The following is a 23,017-nucleotide window of genomic DNA, read 5'->3' as shown; positions in this document are numbered from 1 at the left end:
TTACCTAAATTCTAAAGATTTCTGATCTCTGCAAACTTCAGTATCTTTTCTGAAAAGATTACTTAGGTTTCATCTTTATTACAATGATAGCTGACAATATATAGATAGGCAATAAACATAGTCTTCTACTCCCTCCCATGAGACAGAATAGTTAACCTTCTAAATGATGTTTTTTGGAAAAACAAAACAAAGAAAAAAAAAATCCACTGTCCTATTATGAATAAAATGGAAAAAATACATAATTATCCTTTTTGCCATGTCCTCTGTTGAGGCAGAGGATCAGGGTTTGGGTTTAAGATTTAAGGATATTCAGGAGATAATATGCTAGCAGTTGTTTAATATATCACAAGATGACTTAGAATTTCAGAAACTCTGGAATAGTCAATATTTATAGTATTCATATATGAGATAACTTGGTAGCCAACTGTTCCTTTGCTTTTTTCTTTTCTTCCTTTCTTCCTTTTCTTGTTTCTTCTCTTTTTCTCCTCTTTTCTCCTCTCTCTCCTCTTTCCTTTCTTCCTCTTTCTTTCCTATTCTCTCTTCTACTCTTAGCGTGTCTTTCCTTCCTTCTTCATACAAAGCAGATGTAATTTCTTAGGAAATTATGAGGTATATAGCCGCCAAATGCATTAATTTCATTTAAGTAAACTATTTTTATTCATCTAGAATATGACAAATTCTAAGATTTGGTTTATAGTTGGAGGTATAAAAATGTTTACATACTAAATTATTTCTGCAGATCCCCAAGTAAGCCCTTGGCACGGAAATTAATGGATTGGGAAGTAGTAAGCAGAAACTCAATATCTGATGACAGGTTAGAAACACAAAGCCTTCCATCGCGATCTCCACCTGGAACTCCTAATCAGTAAGTACAGACTGACATCAGGTGTACATGTTGCTAATTTCTAAATTATTGACTGTGTTATTTCCATTGCCCAAAGATCGAAATATGTAAATCTTTACCTTTAAATCTTTTAGCCAGACATGATTTTTGTTGCTCCAGAGCATTATTTCCTCATAGCCTGCAGCTTATTGCATAAATGGCCTGGAAAAGCCTCAGTGAATGAGGGAGTAGAACATTGAACAAGGATGTTCACTATCCTATACAGTATGGGTCTCTAGCTAATAAATCAAGATCTATTAGTAGACTTGAAATCTGGAAATAATGGTTATTACTGGCATAATCCTTTTTTATTGGCTCTCAAGCAGAATTTCTAGGGGAGCATATATTCTTTGAAAATGCTAAATGATTGTGATTATCTTACTTTATCTCTTACCCCAACCACTGTTTCACCACTTTCTGTGGTCTAGAAAAAGGGGTTTCCAACGTAAGCTCCCACAAGCTTAGCTATATCTATGCTAAGAAGCCTGTGTTACTCAGCACTTACTGTTTATATACTTCTATTATTTCCTACCAAAACTGTATGCTTTGATATAGATAATAGTAAGATAATCAGCTCGTACTGGCCAAAGTTGTTAATTTTATAATGTGTTAACAAATGTGTTGAATATATGGATGTAACTAAATAATGATAAACACATCTCAGTATGTTCACAGACCTTGTTCAACCAAAAGGTTTAATACAAAATACTTGAATTTTTGTATGGAATATAATATTTGAAGAAGTCTAACTTTAGAAATATTTTATACACATTAATATCCAATAAGTGTGTAGTAAATTCTAGAAGTTGTGTCACCGATGGGTGTTTGTCAGCCCAAGAATAAACTTCTACCATATTGAAAGTAAAGTATGTGTATAAATAGTTTGGTTCAGGGAACATTATCTCATACTTTAGTGTCTTCCTTTTTTTCTTTTAATGTTTATTTCTTTTTGGAGAGAGAGAGAGAGAGAGAGAGAGAGAGCATGAGCAGGGGAGGGGCAGAGATAGAAGAAGACAGAGGATCCGAAGCAGGCTCCACGCTGACAGCAGAGAGCCCAGTTTGGGGCTCAAACTCCCTAACTGTGAGATCGTGACCTGAGCTGGAGTCGGACGGACGCTCATCCAGCTGAGCGCCCCCAGGCACCCCCGCTCAGTGTCTTCCTAAGCTAGAAAAGATAGACTCAAAAGTTTCTGTGTTTCTAATTGCAGATTGCTAAATTATCTCTTTTTATATATATAAAATACTGTATATATTCAGAGGCTAATCAACTGTTTGAAGAAAATTCAGAATCATCTTTTTTGGTCCCTTTTCCAGGCACTCATTTTTCCATTAAAAAAAATTTTTGTTTTAATATTTATTTTTGGAAGAGAGAGAGAGAGAGACAGAGCACCAGCGGGGGAGGGGCAGAGAGAGAGAGAAAGAGAGACACACAGAATCTGAATCAGGCTTCAGGCTCAGAGCTGCAGGCTGTCAGCACAGAGTCTGATGCCAGACTTGAGACTACGAACCGTGAGATCATGACCTGAGCTGAAGTCAGATGCTTAACTGAGCCACTCAGGCACCCCATCCATTTGTTACTAGTACCACTAAATAATTACAGAAAATTGCAGAAAACACAAGAAATTGTGTGACAGAAGACACAGGAAAGATGATTGAGTTAATTAATTAGGAATAGTTCTGATTAAATTTCCTGGTTAACGAAACAATTTTAATTTAATTTCATTTTTTAATGTATATTTTTGAGAGAGAGAGAAAGAGACAGAGTGCAAGCAGAGGAGGGGCAGAGAGAGAGGGAGACAGAGAACCTGAAACAGGCTCCAGGCTCCTAGCTATCAGCACAGAGCCCGATGTGGGGCTCAAACTCACAGACCGTGAGATCATGACGTGAGCTGAAGTCAGATGCTTAATCTACTGAACTACCCAGGCACCCTAATGAAACAATTTTAGATATGATCTGAAAAAGTTTTTTTCTCAATTCTAAAGAGACAGTACAGTGTGATGATTAAGAGCATAGGCCCTAGAGTCACTGTACGTTTGAACTTTGAACAAATTAATCTCTTTGTCCCATTTTTATCTTCTATAAAATTATAATAGCAGTGTCTTTTATGAGGGTTAAATCAGAGAATATATGTAAAATGCTTAGAACAATGCTTAGCACATAATAAGTGTTCAAATGTTAGTTATCATGATTAATAATAGTAATCAAAATAATTCATGTGACTATGTCACTTACAAGGATGGAATTATGTTATTCATTATCTATTTTTAGGAAGTAAAGGAAGTCCCATAAACAGAAACATTTATGAGGATTAAAAGAGAACTCACCAGAAGATATTTCTGAATTATTTATTCTTTCCCTTTATTCTATACAGGCAGACCTTGGAGATATTGCAGGTTTGGTTTCAGACCACTGCAATAAAGCAAGTCAAATGGATTTTTTTGTTTCTTAGTGCATGTAATGTTTACACTAAATGTGCAATAATAGCAATGTCTAAAAAATTAGTGTACATACTTTAAAAAATATTACTAAGAAGTGCTAACCACATTCTAAGTTTTCAGTGAGTCGTTATCACTGCTCACAGTTTACTATAACAAATATAATAATAATGATAAAGTTTGAAATAATGCAAGAATTCCAAAACGTGGTAGACATGAAGTTGTGCAAATGCTGTTGGAGAAATGGCACCAGCCGACTTGCTCGCAAAGTTACTGCAAACCTTCTATTTTTTTTATTTTTTTATTTTTTTTAAATCTTTATTTTTGAGAGAGAGAGAAAGTGCGAGCAGGGGAGGAACAGAGAGAGACAGAGAGAGAGAGAGAGAGAATCCGAAGCATGCTCCAGGCTCTGAGCTGTCAGCACAAAGCACGATGCAGGGCTAACTCATGAACCGTGAGATCATGACCTGAGTCAAAGTCGGACGTTTAACCGACTGAGCCACCCAGGCGCCCCAATTTTTTTTTTTAAAGAAGAAGCATAAAGCAAAGCACAATAAAATGAGGTGTAAATACTGATTAAGACACAAAGTTGTAGTGACTATAGCCTATGTAGACATTAGGTGTAGAGATAACAGATTGAACAGGTAAAATCCTTGCGGCAGTTCGCTGACTGTAGTTCAGATTTTTGACTTCCTATTTGGTGTTCTTTCTGTTTACTTCACACTGTCTTCGTCAGAGTCTTTTCTTAGTCAATATGGTTAGTCATAAAAATACACACTCACTTTCTAATGTAATCATATAAATAAAAAACGGGAAAAATTGAATTAAAGCACATTTTCACTCGATCTTTTTTCCTCTTCATATAGTCGAAATTCTGCATTCACACAAGAGGGAACCCGGTTACGACCGTCTTCAGTTGGTCATTTGGTAGACCATGTGGTTCACACTTCCCCAAGCGAAGTATTTGTGAATCACAGATCTCCATCTTCAACACAAGCTAACAGCATTGTTCTGGAATCATCACCGTAAGACCTTTTTCATTTAGCTTCCTTCTTATAAATTATACTGCCCCAAATTGTTTTATTTGAAATAATCCTGGGAAATTAGGGTGTTTGATATAAGTATTTGTTTACACAATGTATTAACATTTATGTATTTGTAAATGTGCTTATTTGTCCCTGAGAGTTCTTTGTACTCTTCCCAACCAAAACAAACAAACAAAAAACTTTGTTTTCATTGATTCAGTATGTTCTTTAACCTTTGATGCATACACTTAAATATTTGTGCAGATGTAGATGTAGCACTGTGGTCAGGTAGTAAGGTACTAAAAGATAGAGTGTCTTAGTATTATTCAGGAAGGGAACCATAAGAATGAATAGACAATAGAAAATGATGGAAAAATTACTTAGCAAAGGAGAACCAAGTAAGGTGACCATCATACTGAAAATGAGTTGTAGAAAGTATTCACACATCATTTTTAAAATTCATTTTTCTCTCGAATTACATACTGGTACATAAATTCAGCTTCATAATTCAGTATTTATACCCCATCGGTTTAATGTACAATATGTTTACCCTCACATTAATATACAATATCTTGACTTATTGTTTATATTAATGCAAATTAGTCCATATGCAAGTAAAAATTCACATTAAGAATTAGGAAAGAAAAATAAAATTCTTTACAAGAAATGTGGCTTCGTATAAAGATGCATTTATTTAGAATGGAGTGACTATGATCAGGGCTGAAGAAAGGAGAGGTCTGAAAGTGATGGGTGGAAGAGTAAAAGGACTGGTCAGCAAAAGCAGGAGGTGGAACACGTGACAAGGTGCAGGAGCTGGAACACGTGACAAGACGCAGAGGAAGCGATTGTCCTCACTGTCGGGGCAGCCAAGGAAGACTGGCTGAGCCATTAAGACAAGCGGAATTCAGTCTTGGTAACATGTCTTAGTCAAACATTTTGATTGTACGTGTATAGTAAAAAGGTTGGAAGGGTAGGAAAGATATACACTGCACAGTGACACCCGTGGAAAATGAGTTGACAAGAGACAAGATTGATGGAGATTTTGTTTTTGATTGCTTTAAAAATTAGCATTATAAACTTTGATTTTTAGTAAGCATATATTTTCCAATTCTGAAACTTTAAAAAGTACAATAATTAAGAACATGATGGAAATGTTAAGTAATTAAATTTAAAAATGACATACTTTGAGCACATAGAAATAAACCATATAGAGGAATCTCAAAAGCCTGTCTTGTTACAGAACAGTAATACCATTCCAGGGCCTAATCAAATTATCTCCATCCATTTTTTTAAAGGGCCCTTTTTGTAGAGACACACACACGTAAACATGTGTATACATACACATAGAATTGAGTGTTTCCATATGCAAATTTTATGGATTCACCAATCCGAAAAAACCTTCGTTCTGGTTTCCTGAACTTAAATGGAGATGCAAGTTTAGGATAGATTGGAACTGTGCAGTTTTTGCTTCCCCATCCTGATCCACAAGAATTTCAAATGCCTGGACCTGTATTTCTCCTTGGACATGTATTTTATTTATGAAACTTGTGTGTTTTGTATTCAGGTTTGAATCTCTAACACTGCATTTGAAATTCAGCCAGTTTTAACCTTAAGAATAATGAGAGAGTTCTGAAAAAATAAGCTTAATGGTAAACAAATTAATTGTTTACAATCAGCTTTTTCATAAATTATCTCACTGTTGAACTCAATGAAATAGAAAAGACTTTTATTCCCCATTTATAGATGAGAAGGCCCACTTAACAGGATTTATCCCATTTTATAGAACTAACATTCAGGTCTTCCCTATCTGACCCAACCAGCAGAATTTTTGTATCCTAGACAGGGCTTTGTTGTAATCACTTGGTTGGTTGATTGATTTTTGCAATTCAGAGAAAATATTTTGCAACTTGAAATCTATAGGATTTAGTTTTATATTGGCCAAATGTGAAAAGAATTCAGACAATGTGTCAGATGAAGCACAAAGCATTTCAACATGTATTGAAATAGATCTTGAGATCATCTCACCAGTTCCCTGTTTTTTGAGTGAGTATAGGACCTTTGAGGTGAAACCTGAGTCCTGACTTTAATTACTGCGTCAGGTTGCCTTCTTCACGAGATGAAAACACTGCTATCTCATAGGTGTGTTTGTTATGGAAACAAATAGGAGGTTGTTTGTACTGCTTAGAATAAAGTTACCATTTATAGGCAGGGGCAATTGAAACTACAGTCTACCATTTCCTTCCTTTCTTTAAATGTTTCACAGAAGATTAGACTGTTTTAGTTTGTGATTTTCTGAGAAAAACAATAATCCTAAATTAACTTGAAAATACTTAACAGGTGCTTATTTTAGTAAATTCATGCCACGAATGTTAGTATACTCCTATCAGTATGTAACAGGGAAGTTTGGACATTTCTACAAAACCATCACAAAGCATGTAAGTTGGGTGGTTAAGATTTTATTTGAAAAAAATTTTTTTAATGTTTATTCATTTTTGAGAGAGACAGAGACAGAGTGCACTGGGGGAGGGGCAGAGAGAAAGGGAGACACAGAATCCAAAGCAGGCTCCAGGCTCCAAGCTGTCAGCACAGAGCCCGAAGAGGGGCTTGAACTTGTGAACCGTGAGATCATGACCTGAGCCGAAGTCGGATGCTTAACTGACTGAGCCACCCAGGTGCCCCTAAGATTTAATTTTTTTATTTTGATACAGATTGCTAAGGACAGCAACAGAGAGCTGCTTTGACTGCAGAATAAACTGCTTTCAATGCTGCTGTTGAAGTATTCATGAGGAAATTTAAAGCTGACTGGACTCTAGTAAATCAGCAAAGCTTTTGCCTACCTGGCTTGATTGACAGTTTTAACAAATCTTTTGATGCTATTTTACAGTATATTGCTTTGTTGACAGCAAAGTGCGCTTAAAAGTAACATTTTCATTATTTTTTAAAATGTCAAAGTTGAAGATAAGCAAGTTACAGTAAAACCTTGGATTGTGAGTAGCTTGTTCTGGGAGTGTTCCACAAGATGAGCAAACATTTCTTTAAAAAAATATTTTTTTAATGTTTTATTTATTTTTGAGAGAGAGAGAGAGAGAGAGACAGTACCAGCGGGGGAGGGGCAGAGAGAGAGGGAGACACAGAATCCGAAGCAGGTTCCAGGCTCTGAGCTGTCAGCACAGGGCCCGATGCGGGGCTTGAACTTGTGAACTGCGAGATCATGACCTGAGCTGAAGTCAGACGCTCAACTAAGCCACCCAGGCGCCCCAATGAGCAAACATTCCTAATAAATTTTAACTTGATAAACGAGCGATGTCCTGCAATACGAGTAGTATGTGATGCCAAATGTCACATGATCACAACTGAGCCAATGGTTCTTCTCTCTGTCTCGGTGACGGATTGTGGGTGATCATCTCCTTTGCTCATATGCTCAGTCTCAGGCCACAGTGTTTAGCAGATATCCGTGATTTTTCAGAACATTGGAAGATGCCCACAACTGGCACTAATGTATTTTTTGTCACTTCAAAGCACCTACAGACAGTCCCTTGCTTTTCCATGCAAGATTAAATTTAGGAATACTTTCCTTCATTCTAGATCAGGCTGCCTGCAGATAATGGACCCTCTCCTCTGCTGCCTTATTGCCGTTACAGTTAATACTGTAGTATTAATACTGACAAGAATTTATTAATACTGTACTCGAGTAAGCATCCCTGTGAGCATGCAGAAAAAATTCCATTGAGTCAATAGATAGCAGTGATTCCCCTAATGATAGTGAAAGCTGTCCTGCAGGATAACCCTCCTCTCTCATCTCCCTCACACCAGCCACGAAGGTTTTCAAAGGTCAGTGCAAGTTAATTTGTTTACTTTTCTTTATATTTTGTATTTCCTTTATTTGTATTACAGTAGTATAATCATTTTTTATGTGAATATTTTTGGGTTGTGGAACGAATCATCTGAGTTTCCATGATTTCTTATGGGGAAATTTGCTTTGATATACAAGTGCTTTGGATCACAAGCATGTTTCCGGAATTAATTATGCTCGCAAACCAAGGTTTTACTATATTTGTATTGAAAAACCCCACTATGAGAATTGGGCATTGGAACACTTTTGGAATTATATTCATTCCCATCACCCTTTCTCCATTCTTAATGTTCAGAAGTTAACACAAGTGGTAATTTTTCCTCCAGATTTTTTATGTGGGTAGATTTTGAACATTACATTTCAAGTTTTGTTCCCAGACAGCCCCCCTCCCCCACCATCATTTAGGCAAATTATTGGTTTTAAATATATTAAAACCATTGAGTTAGAAGTATGTTATTAGAATTTCACATATAGTCATGTTATTACTTATAACTTTTTTTTTTTTTTTAACGTTTTATTTATTTTTGAGACAGGGAGAGACAGAGCATGAATGGGGGAGGGTCAGAGAGAGGGAGACACAGAATCTGAAACAGGCTCCAGGCTCTGAGCTGTCAGCACAGAACCCGACGTGGGGCTCGAACTCACTGACCACGAGATCACGACCTGAGCTGAAGTCGGCCGCTTAACCGACTGAGCCACCCAGGCGCCCCACTTATAACTTTCTATATGGCATGATAGAAAATAGTCTTGGGACATTCTCTGTTAAGTTCTGTTGAGGCCTCAGATACTGTCATATAGGTAGGTTGTTTAGCTTTTTTGTTTTATAAATTGGCTTCTGAGAAGCATTGTATTTGGAGAAGAGTCCACTGCTACAAATAGTGTGAAACCTCTGATTTAAAATAGCTTTGTTCCTGTTTTTTTGCAGTTGTTTTGATTAAAGTACAACTGTAACATAATGTTAAGAGCACAAGCTCTGGATTCAGAGTGGGTTTAAAACTTGGTTCCACCACTTCTAATTATGTGAGCTTGGATGAGTCATTTTATCTCTGTAAGCCTCAATTTCCTTACCTGTAAAAATAGGATGATAATATCTTACCCGTAGTGTTGCTGTGAACATTTAATGAGATGAGCAGTTAAGCAGAGAAAAAGTGTTTGGTAGATGTTAGCTATAATAATTGTGTAATTTAATTACTTTGGGAGGATATACTAGTAGGTAGGCTTTAAGAATATTATCAGCCACATATCTGTCTGCATGTTTGAAGTATGGATGTCTAGTTGAATACAACGAAGAATTCTCCAAATTCTCAACTTTATCCTTAGGCCCTAATCACAAGAGACTCTTTACAGATTTCATAATCCTGAAGTATCAAACCCATTTCCTTGGACAGTCCCATGCCTGGACTGTCCCATTCTAGTCTTACCTAATGACTCACCTCAGCTTTGTCCACACCTTATGAATTCCTTTCACTTAAATCTTTCTTAAAGATTTGCCTTCATTTTGCCCTTCTGAGCTACTGCCACTGAAAATTTTATCTCCATACTCAGCTTGACCCAATTCCCATGCCAAACTTGATCAAGTCTAGCAGCATACAGTTGACCCTTGAACAATGTGGGGAGTAAAGGGTGCTAACCCCTGCATAGTTGAAAAGTCACATATAACTTTTGACTCCCCCCACATTTAACTGCTAATAGCCTGTTGTTGACCAGAAGCCTTATTGAGAACATAATCACTTGATTCACACATAGTTTGTGTGTTACATGTAATATGTACTACATTCTTAGCTAATGAAGTAAGCTAGAGAAAAGAAAATGTTAATTAGAAAATCGTAAGGAAGAGAAAGTACATTTACAGTACTGTACTATAAAAAAAATCCATGTGTATGTGAATCGGCACAGATCAAACTGTGTTGTTCAAGGGTCATCTGTGTTATGGATCCTGCAAATACCAGACCACTCTAGGACGAGGAAATAAAAGAACCAAAGGAGCTGTGATGGGAGGAGATAATCAAGCTATGGGGACTCAGAGGATGCACTGTATTTGATGATGTACTTGTGGCAGCAAGACCAATCACATAGGTCCCTGGGCTGCTGTAGCTGCAGTATATTTACCTGCCATCCATGTCTGGCAGATACCTGTATTACTTTTGGGAGCTAAGGTCAGGGACTTGAAGTTTGGTTGAAACCAGGCATCTCAGGTCTGGGACCTTGATTCTGAAATGGATTCATACTGATGTAGTAATATGAGATTTTCAATTCTAGTCTTAATATCATATCCCTGAGAGTTTATATGCACTTTTTAAATTTATTGAGCATTTATTAGTAATCAGTCTGCAATGGTGTTTACTTTGAAGTGCTGTGAATGTTACTATAGATTAGCCAGTGTGTCAAGAATCTTGAATTTTGAATCAGAATTTTATCTGCATCTTAACATAGTATAAGTATAGGATAGTAGAGTTACTGTGCAGTAAGAGCTGGGATAGACTAGTGACTGTAGTTGAAAGAGACATGTGCTCCTGGTATGTATCTTAGAAGATTAATCTTAAAATAATCCATCAGTCCTGTCAAGTTTGTATTAGGGTCTACCAAGAATATGGTTTTTGCTTATTTTCCAGTCTTAAATTAGAATAAACTTTATGCTTCTATAAAGCATAAAGAGTTTCAGAGTTTATCTTGCCCACTTTTCTTTTTTAAAAGTAACTAAAATAATCCCTTTAGGATTACACTCCTTTCTATACTCTCCTTATAACAGATTTTTTTCTGCCTCCCATCTTTAAATTAAGCCAAAGTATTACCAATATTTGTAAGACACCAGCCATAGCTCTGATGCCCACTTTTTTCATTGGTTCCTATTTCTCTAGTCCTGTCTGAACTACCTAATAGTAGATGCTGGCTTTCTCTTTAAGTCACAGTTCCCTTCTCTGAGAGGAATTCTTTTCTTTCCTTTCCTTTCCTTTCCTTTCCTTTTCTTTTTTCTTTTCTTCTCTTTTCTTTTCTTTTCTTTTCTTTTCTTTTCTTTTCTTTTCTTTTCTTTTCTCTTCTCCTCTCCTCTCCTCTCCTCTCCTCTCCTCTCCTCTCCTCTCCTCTCCTCTCCTCTCCTCTCCTCTCCTCTCCTTTAAATGTTTATTTATTTTGAGAGAGAATGTGAGCAGGGTAGGGGCAGAGAGAGAGAGAGGGAGAGAGAGAATTCCAAAGCAGGCTCCGCACTGTCAGTGTAGAGCCCAATGCGGGCCCGAACCTACTAATCATGATATCATGACCTGAGCTAAAATCAGAATTGGATGCTTAACTGACTGAGCCACCCAGGTGCCCCTCAGGGAAATTATTTCTAATGGGGCTGTGTTTCATTATGCTGTCTGGTTGTTCTTCCAAAGCATATTATGTCTCTTTATTTTGTTATAATTAGCAATTGTAGGTTTTTTGTTTTGTTTGTTTAGTTTTGCCTAGAAAAGTTATCTTTTCTTAGAACTGGCATATTTAATGACATTATTTTAAATGTGTTACAATTTCTAATTATAAAGCATGGTTTACCTATGAAAGTCCTTTTCCTAGATAATTGAATAAGTAATAAATTGACTGCACTCATGATCTCTACATTAGATATGAAGGAGGAAGTTATCATTTGTTATAATAAAATTGAGTTAAATACATTTGGAATAGGTCTTTTTTTTTTTTTTTTTTTTTTTAATGTTTATCTATGTCTAAGGTGGGGGGATAGAGAGAAAAGGAGACAGGCTCCATGCTGTCAGCATGGATCCCAATGCAGGGCTCCAACTCACAAACCATGAGATCATGACCTGAGCTAAAGTTGGATGCTTAACTGAGCCACTTAGGTGCCCCAGAATAAGTCTTAAAATGTAACTGAGAACCTTTGTCCAAAATAAGAATTTCAGGAGTCTGTGTTGACATCCTTGATTAGTTTGATAGACTGTATTAGTAGAGACACAAATAGATATAGATGAAGTTTGGTTCTTGAACATAGAAAGGGCAGTTACCGGGATTGTCCTAGGAGAATACATAAAGTCTGTAAAAGCTCCCAGACCAACCTGTGTGTCTTCAACCATCAAGCATCCGGAGAGCCTGACCATCACTATTTGAGAAGTTATTTTAGCAAGAAAGTTATATAAAACAGTGAGAGAAGGCAGGTAGCCCTTTTCCTGAAATCCAAAATTAGTGTTTTTTCTTGTGTTATATCTTGAGTAAGCCTCTCCGTGTGTGCTGCATTCTCCTCCTCTTCTTTAGAACTTAGCTTAAATCGAATCCAAGCCTGTATGCTTAGGCTCTCTTCCTATCTGTGGCTTCCCCTGGACTTTGCTTAAAGGAGAGATAATACTCGTATACCTGCTGGAATCTGGCAGGTAACTGTGGGAGGAATTTATGTGCCTGGGATGCCCATGGCCCATCTAAAGGCAGCAGCTAGTTCTTGGCTTTGACCAGTGGTAATGCAGATCCATTCTTTCCAGAGTTTCTAGGTATTCCATTCTGGAAATCGGATTCATGTGTAATTTTTAAAATGAGTCAATTAACTCATATTTTATAAAGAAAAATTAATGGACCAAATGTATGTTGGCCAAAATTGGCCCATAAGCCATGAATTTGTAGCCACTGTTTTAGGGCAATGGGTTCTAATTAGAAATGCATAATAAAAATAACTTCTGGAGTTTTTTTGACCATATATGCCTAATCTCTAACCTCAGAAATGTAAATTGAACAGTTTAAGCAGAATGTCCCATATGTCAATACTGTCCCTCTCTTGAACTGAGTATTGTCATTGTTAGGCCCATACCTACCAGATTTGGCTCACTTAAATATTGCACTACAGATCAGACATGAGTTTGTCTCAGTTGTATATTTTAGGATTGGTATGTATTAGGCTGTTGGCTGGACCACGAATAAAGAAAAGCTGATCTGACTCCATTCCCAGCTGATCTCAACCTTACACTCTGCCCTATAGATCTTTGGTTTTGAGGCTGTTTCCTGTGTATGACAACTATATGCAAAATTAGGAAAAAAACCTTTTTTCTTCACCTTGCCTAAGTTGCTTATACTTAACCCTAAGTAAGGGATAAGACCTACTGATTGATTGATGTGGAGTCCAATGACTTCTGGTATTTGAAAAGTCTTGAAAGCTTTTGGTCAACTGACTTTCAGAAATATCACATCTGTGAGGCTGTGCCATGGATGTCCATCTTTATGTGTCCTAACCCCTTGCAGCAGGCCATGGTTGAGGTACATGACTCTATTCTAATCTGTGGGAACAATTTCCTAGACTAGCAACAGTTGAATGTATTAGATCTTAAAGGCTTGGGTTCTTGGCAGAAAACTAGTAGGATAAAAATGAATGTGCTTGGTACCTATAATCCCTGACCATCAAGGTAGACCTCAAAGAAGTTTTTGCTGAAAAAGAGAGGTGTATTTTTTGATGCAGTCCTTATAGATTTATTAGAATTTGGAGTATTTTGTTTCCTAAAGATTTCTGTGTAGAAAGTTAGGCTGAGTGGACATTATGGTTTACCTACTAATTTAGTGATTAACTTTTACATTATGTAAATTTGGAAGGACTGTATTCTCTCTTTTTTAAAACTTTTTTTAATGTTTATTTATTTTTGAGATGGAGACAGCACGAGCCATGGAGGGGCAGAGAGAATCCAGTGGGGGAGACACAGAATCTGAAGCAGGCTTCAGGCTCCGAGCTATCGGCACAGAACCTGATGCTGGGCTCGAACCCACAAACTATGAGATCACAACCTGAGCTAAAGTCGGGCGCTTAACTGACTGAGCCACCTAGGCGCCCCAGGACTATATTCTCTCTTTAGAGAAACTTCCCTGGAGGACGATACAGTTATACCATTCATTCCTGATAATTGCTGACTTCATTGGTACTAATCAAATTTTTAGCTTCATTACCTGTATCTACCAGGTATTTAGCAGTGAGCCTCTAAGTAAGCTTCACACCTTCTGTACCAAAGGAGGGCATATATGTCAAAGAGCCACTCTGACAGTAATCTCTGTGTCTGTTATCTTGGGCTAAATTATGTGAGTATCAAATTATCCCAATTTATAGTGACAACAACAAAGGTTCTCTTTTTCTTATATCATACGTATATCATGGGTCAACTGTGGTTCTACTCCATGTCATGTTTATTCCAGGACCCAGACTGCTGTTTGGGGCATGTCTAGTAAGCATAATGAATCATGATTTGTTTTTTTTTGTTTTTTGTTCTTTTAATGTTTATTTATTTTTGAGAGAGAGAAACAGAATGTGAGCAGGGGAGGGGCAGAGGGAGAGGGAGACACAGAATCCCAAGCAGGCTCCAGGCTCTGAGGCATCAGCATAGAGCCCGACGAAGGGCTCAGACCTATGAATTGTGAGATCATGACCTGAGCCGAAGTCAGAGACAAATTGACTAAGCCACACAGGCGCCCCCATTAGCTGTTTTTAAAGTATCCTTTCAAAGTGACCACTTCTACTCATGTTTCATTGGCCAAAGCAAGTCAGATAGCCAAGCCTGATGTCACTCAGGGGTGGAGAATAACTTTTGAACAGTAATACAGTCTAATGCAGTTCCACTTCCTTAAGTTCTTACAGCTGGTATCTTGGGCATCTGTTGCCACTCAACACAAAAAGCAGGAAGTGGGTGAAATCTGTGCCTGAATTGCACAACAGCGGCCATTGACACCGCAGCTATCAACTCTCTCATTGGACCTAGGCAATGGGACAGTCAGTAATTTTTTTATTTTCCAAAAGACCTCCTGGCATTGCAGAAATAAATAATAACCTCAGGAATGGTCACCGCTCTTACAAAGAACCATTTCCCCTTACCTGTTCTAGCTTCCACAACTTCCATGATGTATGCTTTCTAGGTTGCAAGTTAAACGCTGGTTCCCCCTCCTGGCCTTTGTGAAAACTCACAAGTAATGTTATTACATATACTATGCTCATTCATAAAAGCTCCCATTTTTAGGGGTGCCTGGGTGTCTTGGTCATTTAAGTGTCCGACTTTGGTCCGGGTCATCATCTCATGGTTGGTGAGTTTGAGCCCCGCATTGGGCTCTCTGCGCACAGCCGGCTTCAGATCCTCTGTATCCTTCTCTCTGCCTCTCCCTCGTGCACACACCACCCCCCCCCACCGCCGCCAAAAATAAACATTAAAAACTACTGTTTTTACCTTGAAGCGTCTTCTATCCTTCCTAGCTCTTTTTATCGGTTCTTGCTGCCACAAATTGAAGCTTATGCTCCCTAATGTTAATTGAATTTTTGTTTTTTTAAATTGTATATTCCAATAATGTTTTATCCAGTTTTGTCTCCTCAGTGAGCTCAGTACTCTTACTCAGATTCCAATCTTTGGTGTAGTATTGAGTTCATTACTTTAATGAATTGTGTCTTATTTCTAAAGAAATGGGCCAGGGGTGCCTGAGTGGCTCAGTCGGTAAAGCATCTGACTTTGGCTCAGGTCATGATTTCGCACTTTGTGAGTTCGAGCCCCGCATCGGGCTCTGTGCTGACAGAGCCTGGAGTCTGCTTCGGATTCTATGTCTCCCTCTCTTTCTGTTCCTCCCCTGCTCACACTCTGTCTCTCAAAAATAAGTATTAAAAAAAAAAATCTAAATAAATTGGGCCAATCACAAGTTCTCTAGATTGTATAGGGTGTTTTATCTGTGGAACGGCTCAACTCTCAATTCTGATTTCTCTTTGCCTCCCCTTTTCCCTGACTACCCCTGTGACTCCACTGAAAACCTTATTTTAAAAAAGTGTTTTGGAAAGTGTATATATTGCTACAGTGGATTAGTAAATATCTTTATCATGATACACTTAAAAAGTGTATTTGATTATTATGTGGAATTGTTTACAGATTTGATAAAGTAGGAAATTCAATATACTACTTAAACTTCAAAGTTAAGATTTCACTTGTAAATAAATTTTTTTTGAAGTTTATTTATTTATTTTGAAAAAGAGAGAAAGAGCACAAGCAGGGGAAGAACAGAGAGAGAGAGAGAGAGAGAGAGAGAGACAAAGAGAATCCCAGGCAGGCTCTGCACTGTCTGAGCCACCCAAGTGCTCCAATAAATACAGTATTTCAAGCTTATCTTCTACTAGATGTTGTAAATATCTGAGTTGCTTGACTCTAGCTGTGTTGTTATGTTATGTTACCGTTATGTTATTTTTTACCTTAGCTTTTAAAACAGCAATTCTAGGGTGCCTGGGTGGCTCAGTTGGTTAAGCATCTGACTTGATTTTGGCTCAGGTCACGATATCCCAGTTTGTGGGATCGAACCCCGTGGCAGGCTCTGCACTGACAGCATTGAGACTGATTGGGATTTTCTCTCTCCCTCTCTCTCTGTACCTCCCCTGCACATGCACATTCTCTCTCTCCAAATAAATAAATAAACTTAAAATAACTATTCTAGAAGACAACTTCCAAAATAGTCATTTGTTTTTCTTTTTTTCCTATCTAGATCACAGGAGACCCCTGGAGATGGGCAGCCTCCAGCTTTACCACCCAAACAATCAAAGAAAAACAGTTGGAACCAAATTCATTGTTCACATTCTCAACAAGATCTGGAAAACCATATTAATGAAACATTTGATGTTCCATCTTCCCCTGAAAAATCTACTGTAAGTACCTACTTCAGATATTCTCACATCTCTTTGAATTTTTACTTTTATCATTTAGAGAGAGAGAGTATGGGAGAGAGGAAGAGAGAGAGAATCTTAAGTAGACTCCACACTCAGTGGGGAGCCCAGCCCAGGGCTTGATCCCACTACCCTGGGGTCATGATGCAAGCTGAAATCAAGAGTTGGATTCTCAACCAACTGAGCCACCCAGGCACCCTCCCTTTGAACTTTTTAATCTGTAATGAAATTTCTTTTAGACTGTGGTATGTTTTATCTGTAAATTAAGTTACTGTACTTTCTTTTTTTCATCATATGTTGGTCATGAATTTTGCCATGATTGACCCAATTGTGGAATTTCAACTTATCTTCATTTTTATTTTTTTATTTTTTATTTTTTTTTAATTTTTTTTTTCAACGTTTATTTATTTTTGGGACAGAGAGAGACAGAGCATGAACGGGGGAGGGGCAGAGAGAGAGGGAGACACAGAATCGGAAACAGGCTCCAGGCTCTGAGCCATTAGCCCAGAGCCCGATGCGGGGCTCGAACTCACGGACTGCAAGATCGTGACCTGGCTGAAGTCAGACACTTAACCGACTGCGCCACCCAGGCGCCCCTTATCTTCATTTTTAAAATGTTCATTGCTCTAGAAGTTAATTCCTGACAAATTTATGTTGATTTCAGTCTTGCAAAACACTCGCTTTTAAATTTTTTTTTTTTCAACGTTTATTTATTTTTGGGACAGAGAGAGACATAGCATGAACGGGGGAGGGGCAGAGAGAGAGAGGGAGACACAGAATCGGAAACAGGCTCCAGGCTCTGAGCTATCAGCCCAGAGCCCGACGCGGGGCTCGAACTCATGGACCGCGAGATCGTGACCTGGCTGAAGTCGGACGCTTAACCGACTGCGCCACCCAGGCGCCCCGCAAAACACTCGCTTTTAGAAGAAATGCTAATAATGCATTAAATATCACTAACTTTATTATATCATTCACCAGGTGCACGGACTTTATCAATCATTTTCATTAACCTTTTGAAGTTGAGTGCAGGTCCCTGGATTTTATGATCACTCTCTGCTCTATAAAATATATTTATGGATCATTTGGTGCTTTTCCTTTAGAGGACATGCTTTTACCACAACAAAATGGTAAATTTTTCGAATCTCCTGATTTATGAATTTTCATTGCTTTCTCAAGGAGATGTAAATAAACCAAAAGTGAGATTGTCAGTAAATTTTAGGGATACACTGTGTTCATGAAGAAGTTTCAAGACAGACAAATATGGGTATATTTCAGGAAACTTAAGGAGACATCAGGAAATAAAATAAGATACAGGGAGAGGAGGACCCGCAGCAGGTATTGGTAGGGCCAGAAGTTCCTGGTCACCGCCTCTGTGGTAGCCCTCTTATGTCTAAAGTTTGAAGAGCACGAAGCAGCCACTCTGTTCTCCCACAGTTACTGCTTCACCACCACAGGCACATCCAAAAACAATCAGAATCCTTACCAAAAATGAGTAACACATTTGGTGATACCTGTGTGGTGATTCTCCTGTATCGCTCACTCATACATTCATTCATCGCTTCATAGTCACTGAGGTCTTTCTATGAGCTCGGTACTTTGGTGGGTAGTGGGAATATAAAGACAAATAAGACATGGTCCCTGCTATTAAATAATCTACAACCTAATTTATTTAATCCTTTATGCAAACATTAATTATTAAGAATTGTGCATTGTTACAGGCTTTGGGGATATATTGGAATAAAATAGGAAAAAAAACCCCAAAAATTCTACCTTCAAGGAACTTACATTTTGGGGATAAGGGCGAGACAAACAGTAAACAAGGTAAATAATCTAAATATATAGCATGTTAGATAGTATACCTTCTGGGGAGAATAGTAAAGAAGGAAGGGGCTAGAGAATTTCAGGATTAGAGGACCACAGTTTTAAATGGTGTAAGCCAGGGATGAACTCAGTGATGAGTCAGATAGATAGCTAGTGGAAGATCGGGGAGCTGAGGGAATAGAAGGTACAAAGCCAGGAGTATGACTGATACGGTCAAGGAACACCAAGAGAATCAGTGTGGCTCGAGCAAAATGAGCTAATGAAGAGGAGATAGGTACAGGAGAAAGCCAAAGTCTTTAAAGATGGTGTTTTTTAACGCTGAGTGAGATACGAAACAAAAGGGACAGGTCATATGTGAGGAGAAAAGCAGCATGATGTCACTTAAGTTGTAAACAGTGTCAGTCTGACTGTTGCATTGAGAATAGACAAAGGGTAGAAGCAGAGATACTGGTTGTGAGGTCATGCAGTATTCAAGCGGTGGTGATTTGGATCCATATGGTAGCAGTGGAAGGAGGAAGACATGGCTGTATTCTGGATAGTTTTAGAACAGAGCTAACATAGTATGCTGAGGGATTGGATGTGGAGTGCTGGAGAAAGAGGAATCCAAGATAACAGCAAGGTTTGGGCCTGAACACCAAGGTTTTACGAAGTTTCTGTTTACTGAGAAGTAAAAGGCTGCAGGTAGAGCAGGTATGGGTGATATATTAGGGGTACAGTTTGGGACATAAGTTTGAGATGGCTACTAGAAGTCCATTTACAGGTATGATTCTGGAGTTGAAGAGAAAGGTCCAAGCTAGGGTTATAATAACACTGAGGGTTGATGGCATGTAGACAGTATGTAAAATCACGAGAGAGGAAAAAAAACACCAAGGAAGTGTAGTGTGTGCTGATAACTAAATAGGAGGTTCTAGGAGGTCTTCGGTTCTCCAAAATCTAAGCATTAGGGAGATGAAGAGACCAGCAAAGGACACTGAGAAGATTCAGACAGCAAGGTAGGAAGAAAACTAGTCCACCGGCTAACTGACTAATGGCAAGAAAGTCACAGAGAGAATAGCCAACTTTGTCAGATGTTACTGGTAAGTCAAGACAAGGATTGACAGTTGAACACTGGATTTAGCAATGTGAAACTCTTTGGTGACTTAATTAGAACAGTTTTGATGGAGCATTGGAGATAAAATCATGACTCTGAGAGGAGAGATCAGAGGGAATAGAGATAGCAAATGTGGCCAACTCTTTAAAGACATTTAAGAGCAGGAGGAAGGAGACAAATGGGGCGTAACTAGATGGGGAAGTGGAGTCCAGAGAAAGTTCATTTTTTTTAAGGGGACACATAAAAGTATTTCTCGGAAGGGTGGGGAAAATGGATAATGTAGGAGAGTAGAGAATTAATTGCTATAGCAGTATCCTTGAGTATGGAATAGGACCTGGGTCTAGAGCAAGTGGGAAATCAGTTTGAAGGTAATATAATTAGAAGTGATTAGGGGCGCCTGGGTGGCGCAGTCGGTTAAGCGTCCGACTTCAGCCAGGTCACGATCTCGCGGTCCGTGAGTTCGAGCCCCGCATCAGGCTCTGGGCTGATGGCTCAGAGCCTGGAGCCTGTTTCCGATTCTGTGTCTCCCTCTCTCTCTGCTCCTCCCCCGTTCATGCTCTGTCTCTCTCTGTCCCAAAAATAAATAAACGTTGAAAAAAAAAAATTAAAAAAAAAAAAAAAAAAGAAGTGATTATAAGGAAGGAGATACAAATAACTAATGCAGCTGTAGGGTTAAGGGAAGACTTCCCAAAGTGAGCATCTCTGACCCGTGTCTTGAAGGATAAGCAAGAATTAGCCAGATACTTACCCTGAAAGCACGCATAAAACATATTCAGTGAAAGTAACCAGTTCCAAATGACCGTGTACACGAAATGTCCAGAATAGTCAAATGTAAAGAGAAAGAAAATAGATTAATGGTTGAATAGGACTTAAGGAATGGGGGGGTGAAGGGATGGGAAATGACTGACTGCTAATAGGTACAGGATCTCTTTGTGACAGGGCTGAAAATATTTTAAAATTAAATGGTAGTGGTGTTTCTACAACGCTGTGGCTATAGTAAAAATGATTGAATTAAACACTTTGCATGAAGTGTATATGATGTGTGAGTTATATCCCAATAAAGCTGTTTTTAAAAAGCAGAGGGAGGAATGTGAGTTCCTGTAACACTTACGAACACTTGTTGTGTGAAGAGCTTTGAGCCAGGTTCTAGGGTTATTGCAATTAATAACGTCAATCATAATGCCCCTGTTCCTCCTTGCACTTAGTGTAGCATGCAGTGACAAGGAGGCTGTATCTAGTTGTGTAACTGCAAGTTAGTAATCAGGATTTACTTTCCTGGGGCTCCTGGGTGGCTCAGTTGGTTAAGTGTCCAACTTCAGCTCAGGTCATGAACTCACGGTTCATGAGTTAGAGCCCCACATCAGGCTCTGTGCTGACAGCTCAGAACCTGGAGCCCGCTTTGGATTTTGTGTCTCCTTCTCTCTCTGCCCCTCCCCTGCTCGTATTCTGTCTCTCTGTCTCTCTCTCTCAAAAATTAAAAACTTAAATTCAAAATTTTAATTCAGGAAACTACATTGTTTTTAAAATTTTTAAAAATATTTAAGTTATGACTTTTTATATGTGGTAGATAATATTAATGTACAAAAAGCATACTTCATGTATATATTTCAAGGAGAGATTATAAGTGAGGAAGATTACAAGTTATTTATTTTTCTTTAAGCCTAATGGTGGTATCCCACAAGATAATCTTGTTCTAATCAGAATGAAACCTGATGAAAATGGAAGGTTTGGATTCAATGTGAAGGTAATCTAGGATTTACATTGTACTCAGTTTTTAAATTAAGATGTGTCTATTTTTGGTAATATTTGACTGATACCTGATTTGCTCTGTTGTTAAGGGAGGGTATGATCAGAAGATGCCTGTGATCGTGTCCCGAGTAGCACCAGGAACACCTGTGAGTTCTCTATATCTTGCAAGTAAATCCTATTTTCAAGAACATGTACTCATTTTATTTTTATTAGTTTAAATAAGTGGGAAAAAATTAATCTTTTCTGAAAATTTGTCAAGTATCAAATGTTGGCTAAATCTCTTAAATTGTTGGGAAGTTTTCTAACTTCCTGTGTATAAGAGTTTTTTTAAATCCATGTTTTTGGAAAGAAGCTGTTTATAACTTTCAGTTACAGAAACTACAGTTTCTAAAGTGCTAATAGATTCTATCAAAATAACTGCTCTAAATAGAAAAATGGAGACAGAGGTATAGTATTTGTTTTGCTTTTTTGTTTGGTATTTTCATATAGAATTGTTTACCTATAATCTGTTTGCCTACTTTGTGTTTTAAAAATTGACTTTAAATAGGTATGATAACTAGTGATTTTTTTCCCTATAGGGACAGTTTTTAAACTTTGTATTATAAACATTGTAAACAGAAGTTGAGAAAACACTGTATGTACCCATTATGATGAACCCTCCTGTTCCCTTAATTCACCTTCAGGATTCATGAACTTTCTGCTTATCACAAGGACAATTCTTAATGAGTTGTGGGTGTGTTCTCTTTATTGCTCTTTTATGTAGCAAATATTGCCCTCAATTTCCCATTTCTGTTGTTGCCTACTTGACCTAAATGGTCTTCAAGGAGTTTTCCATCAGCATCTTTTATCATTTACCTGTCTCTGTGTCCACAGACAGATATAAACGAGCAGCCTGAAAGAGTCCAGTTAGGCTTTTTTTTTGGTGCTGCGCAGCAACCTTATAATTGATTTGATGATCACAGTCAAGATTGATCAAGGATATCACAATACATACCTTTGGTTCTGGTTGTTAAGGACTTTGTTGGTTGCAAATAACAGGATACTCTGGAATACCACTGGCTTATGCATAAGTACAAAATGTGTCCTATAGCTATAGTAGTACCTCACAAAACCCAAAGATAGGAATGCGGTCAGACCTGGAGGGAAAAAAAACCAAAACTTTAAAATAAACATCAGGACTCTCTATTTTTCACCTCTTGTTTCTTTTTGTGCTCCATTCTTCTCTCCCACTGCAAACCAGTTTGTGTAGGGAATCAGCCTCATCTGTCTAGTTCCTCTAAATAAAATACAGGCTGAATAAAGACCGTGTACTTAGTAGCAGCTTCAAGTTAGTCCTGTAACATTCCCACCACATACTCTACTTTCAAATATGATTATGACCCTGACTCTGTACGACGAAAGAGAAACTGTATAGCTACCACCATTCTTAGTTTATGTGGTGGGCTACTGGTAACTTGTAGGTTTATATATTACCAGTTTAGTAACCCAGAGTGATTAAACCTCTCAGTCCAGTTTACAGACTTCTGGG

At 38.1% G+C, this 23,017-nt stretch overlaps 1 protein-coding gene across 15 annotated transcripts in view; it reads left to right on the top strand.

Moving 5' to 3' along the window:
* The window catches only part of PTPN4 (protein tyrosine phosphatase non-receptor type 4), a 236,883-nt gene that overhangs the window by 173,040 nt on the left and 40,826 nt on the right, over positions 1-23,017 (top strand). For all 15 annotated transcript variants that reach the window (XM_086718402.1, XM_086718407.1, XM_086718410.1 and 12 more), the window contains 5 exons: positions 740-865; positions 4,186-4,344; positions 16,652-16,811; positions 21,401-21,484; positions 21,579-21,635. In XM_086718402.1, the coding sequence (XP_086574528.1) occupies positions 740-865; positions 4,186-4,344; positions 16,652-16,811; positions 21,401-21,484; positions 21,579-21,635 (586 nt within the window). The remainder of the gene's footprint in view (positions 1-739; positions 866-4,185; positions 4,345-16,651; positions 16,812-21,400; positions 21,485-21,578; positions 21,636-23,017) is intronic.

The sequence above is a fragment of the Puma concolor genome, chromosome C1 (genome assembly GCF_028749965.1).
Source record: "Puma concolor isolate L17-30 chromosome C1, mPumCon1.1.hap2, whole genome shotgun sequence".
Lineage (NCBI taxonomy): Eukaryota > Metazoa > Chordata > Mammalia > Carnivora > Felidae > Puma > Puma concolor.
The sequence above is the reverse complement of the archived record's forward strand: the minus strand, read 5'-3'. Positions and strand labels throughout refer to the sequence as shown.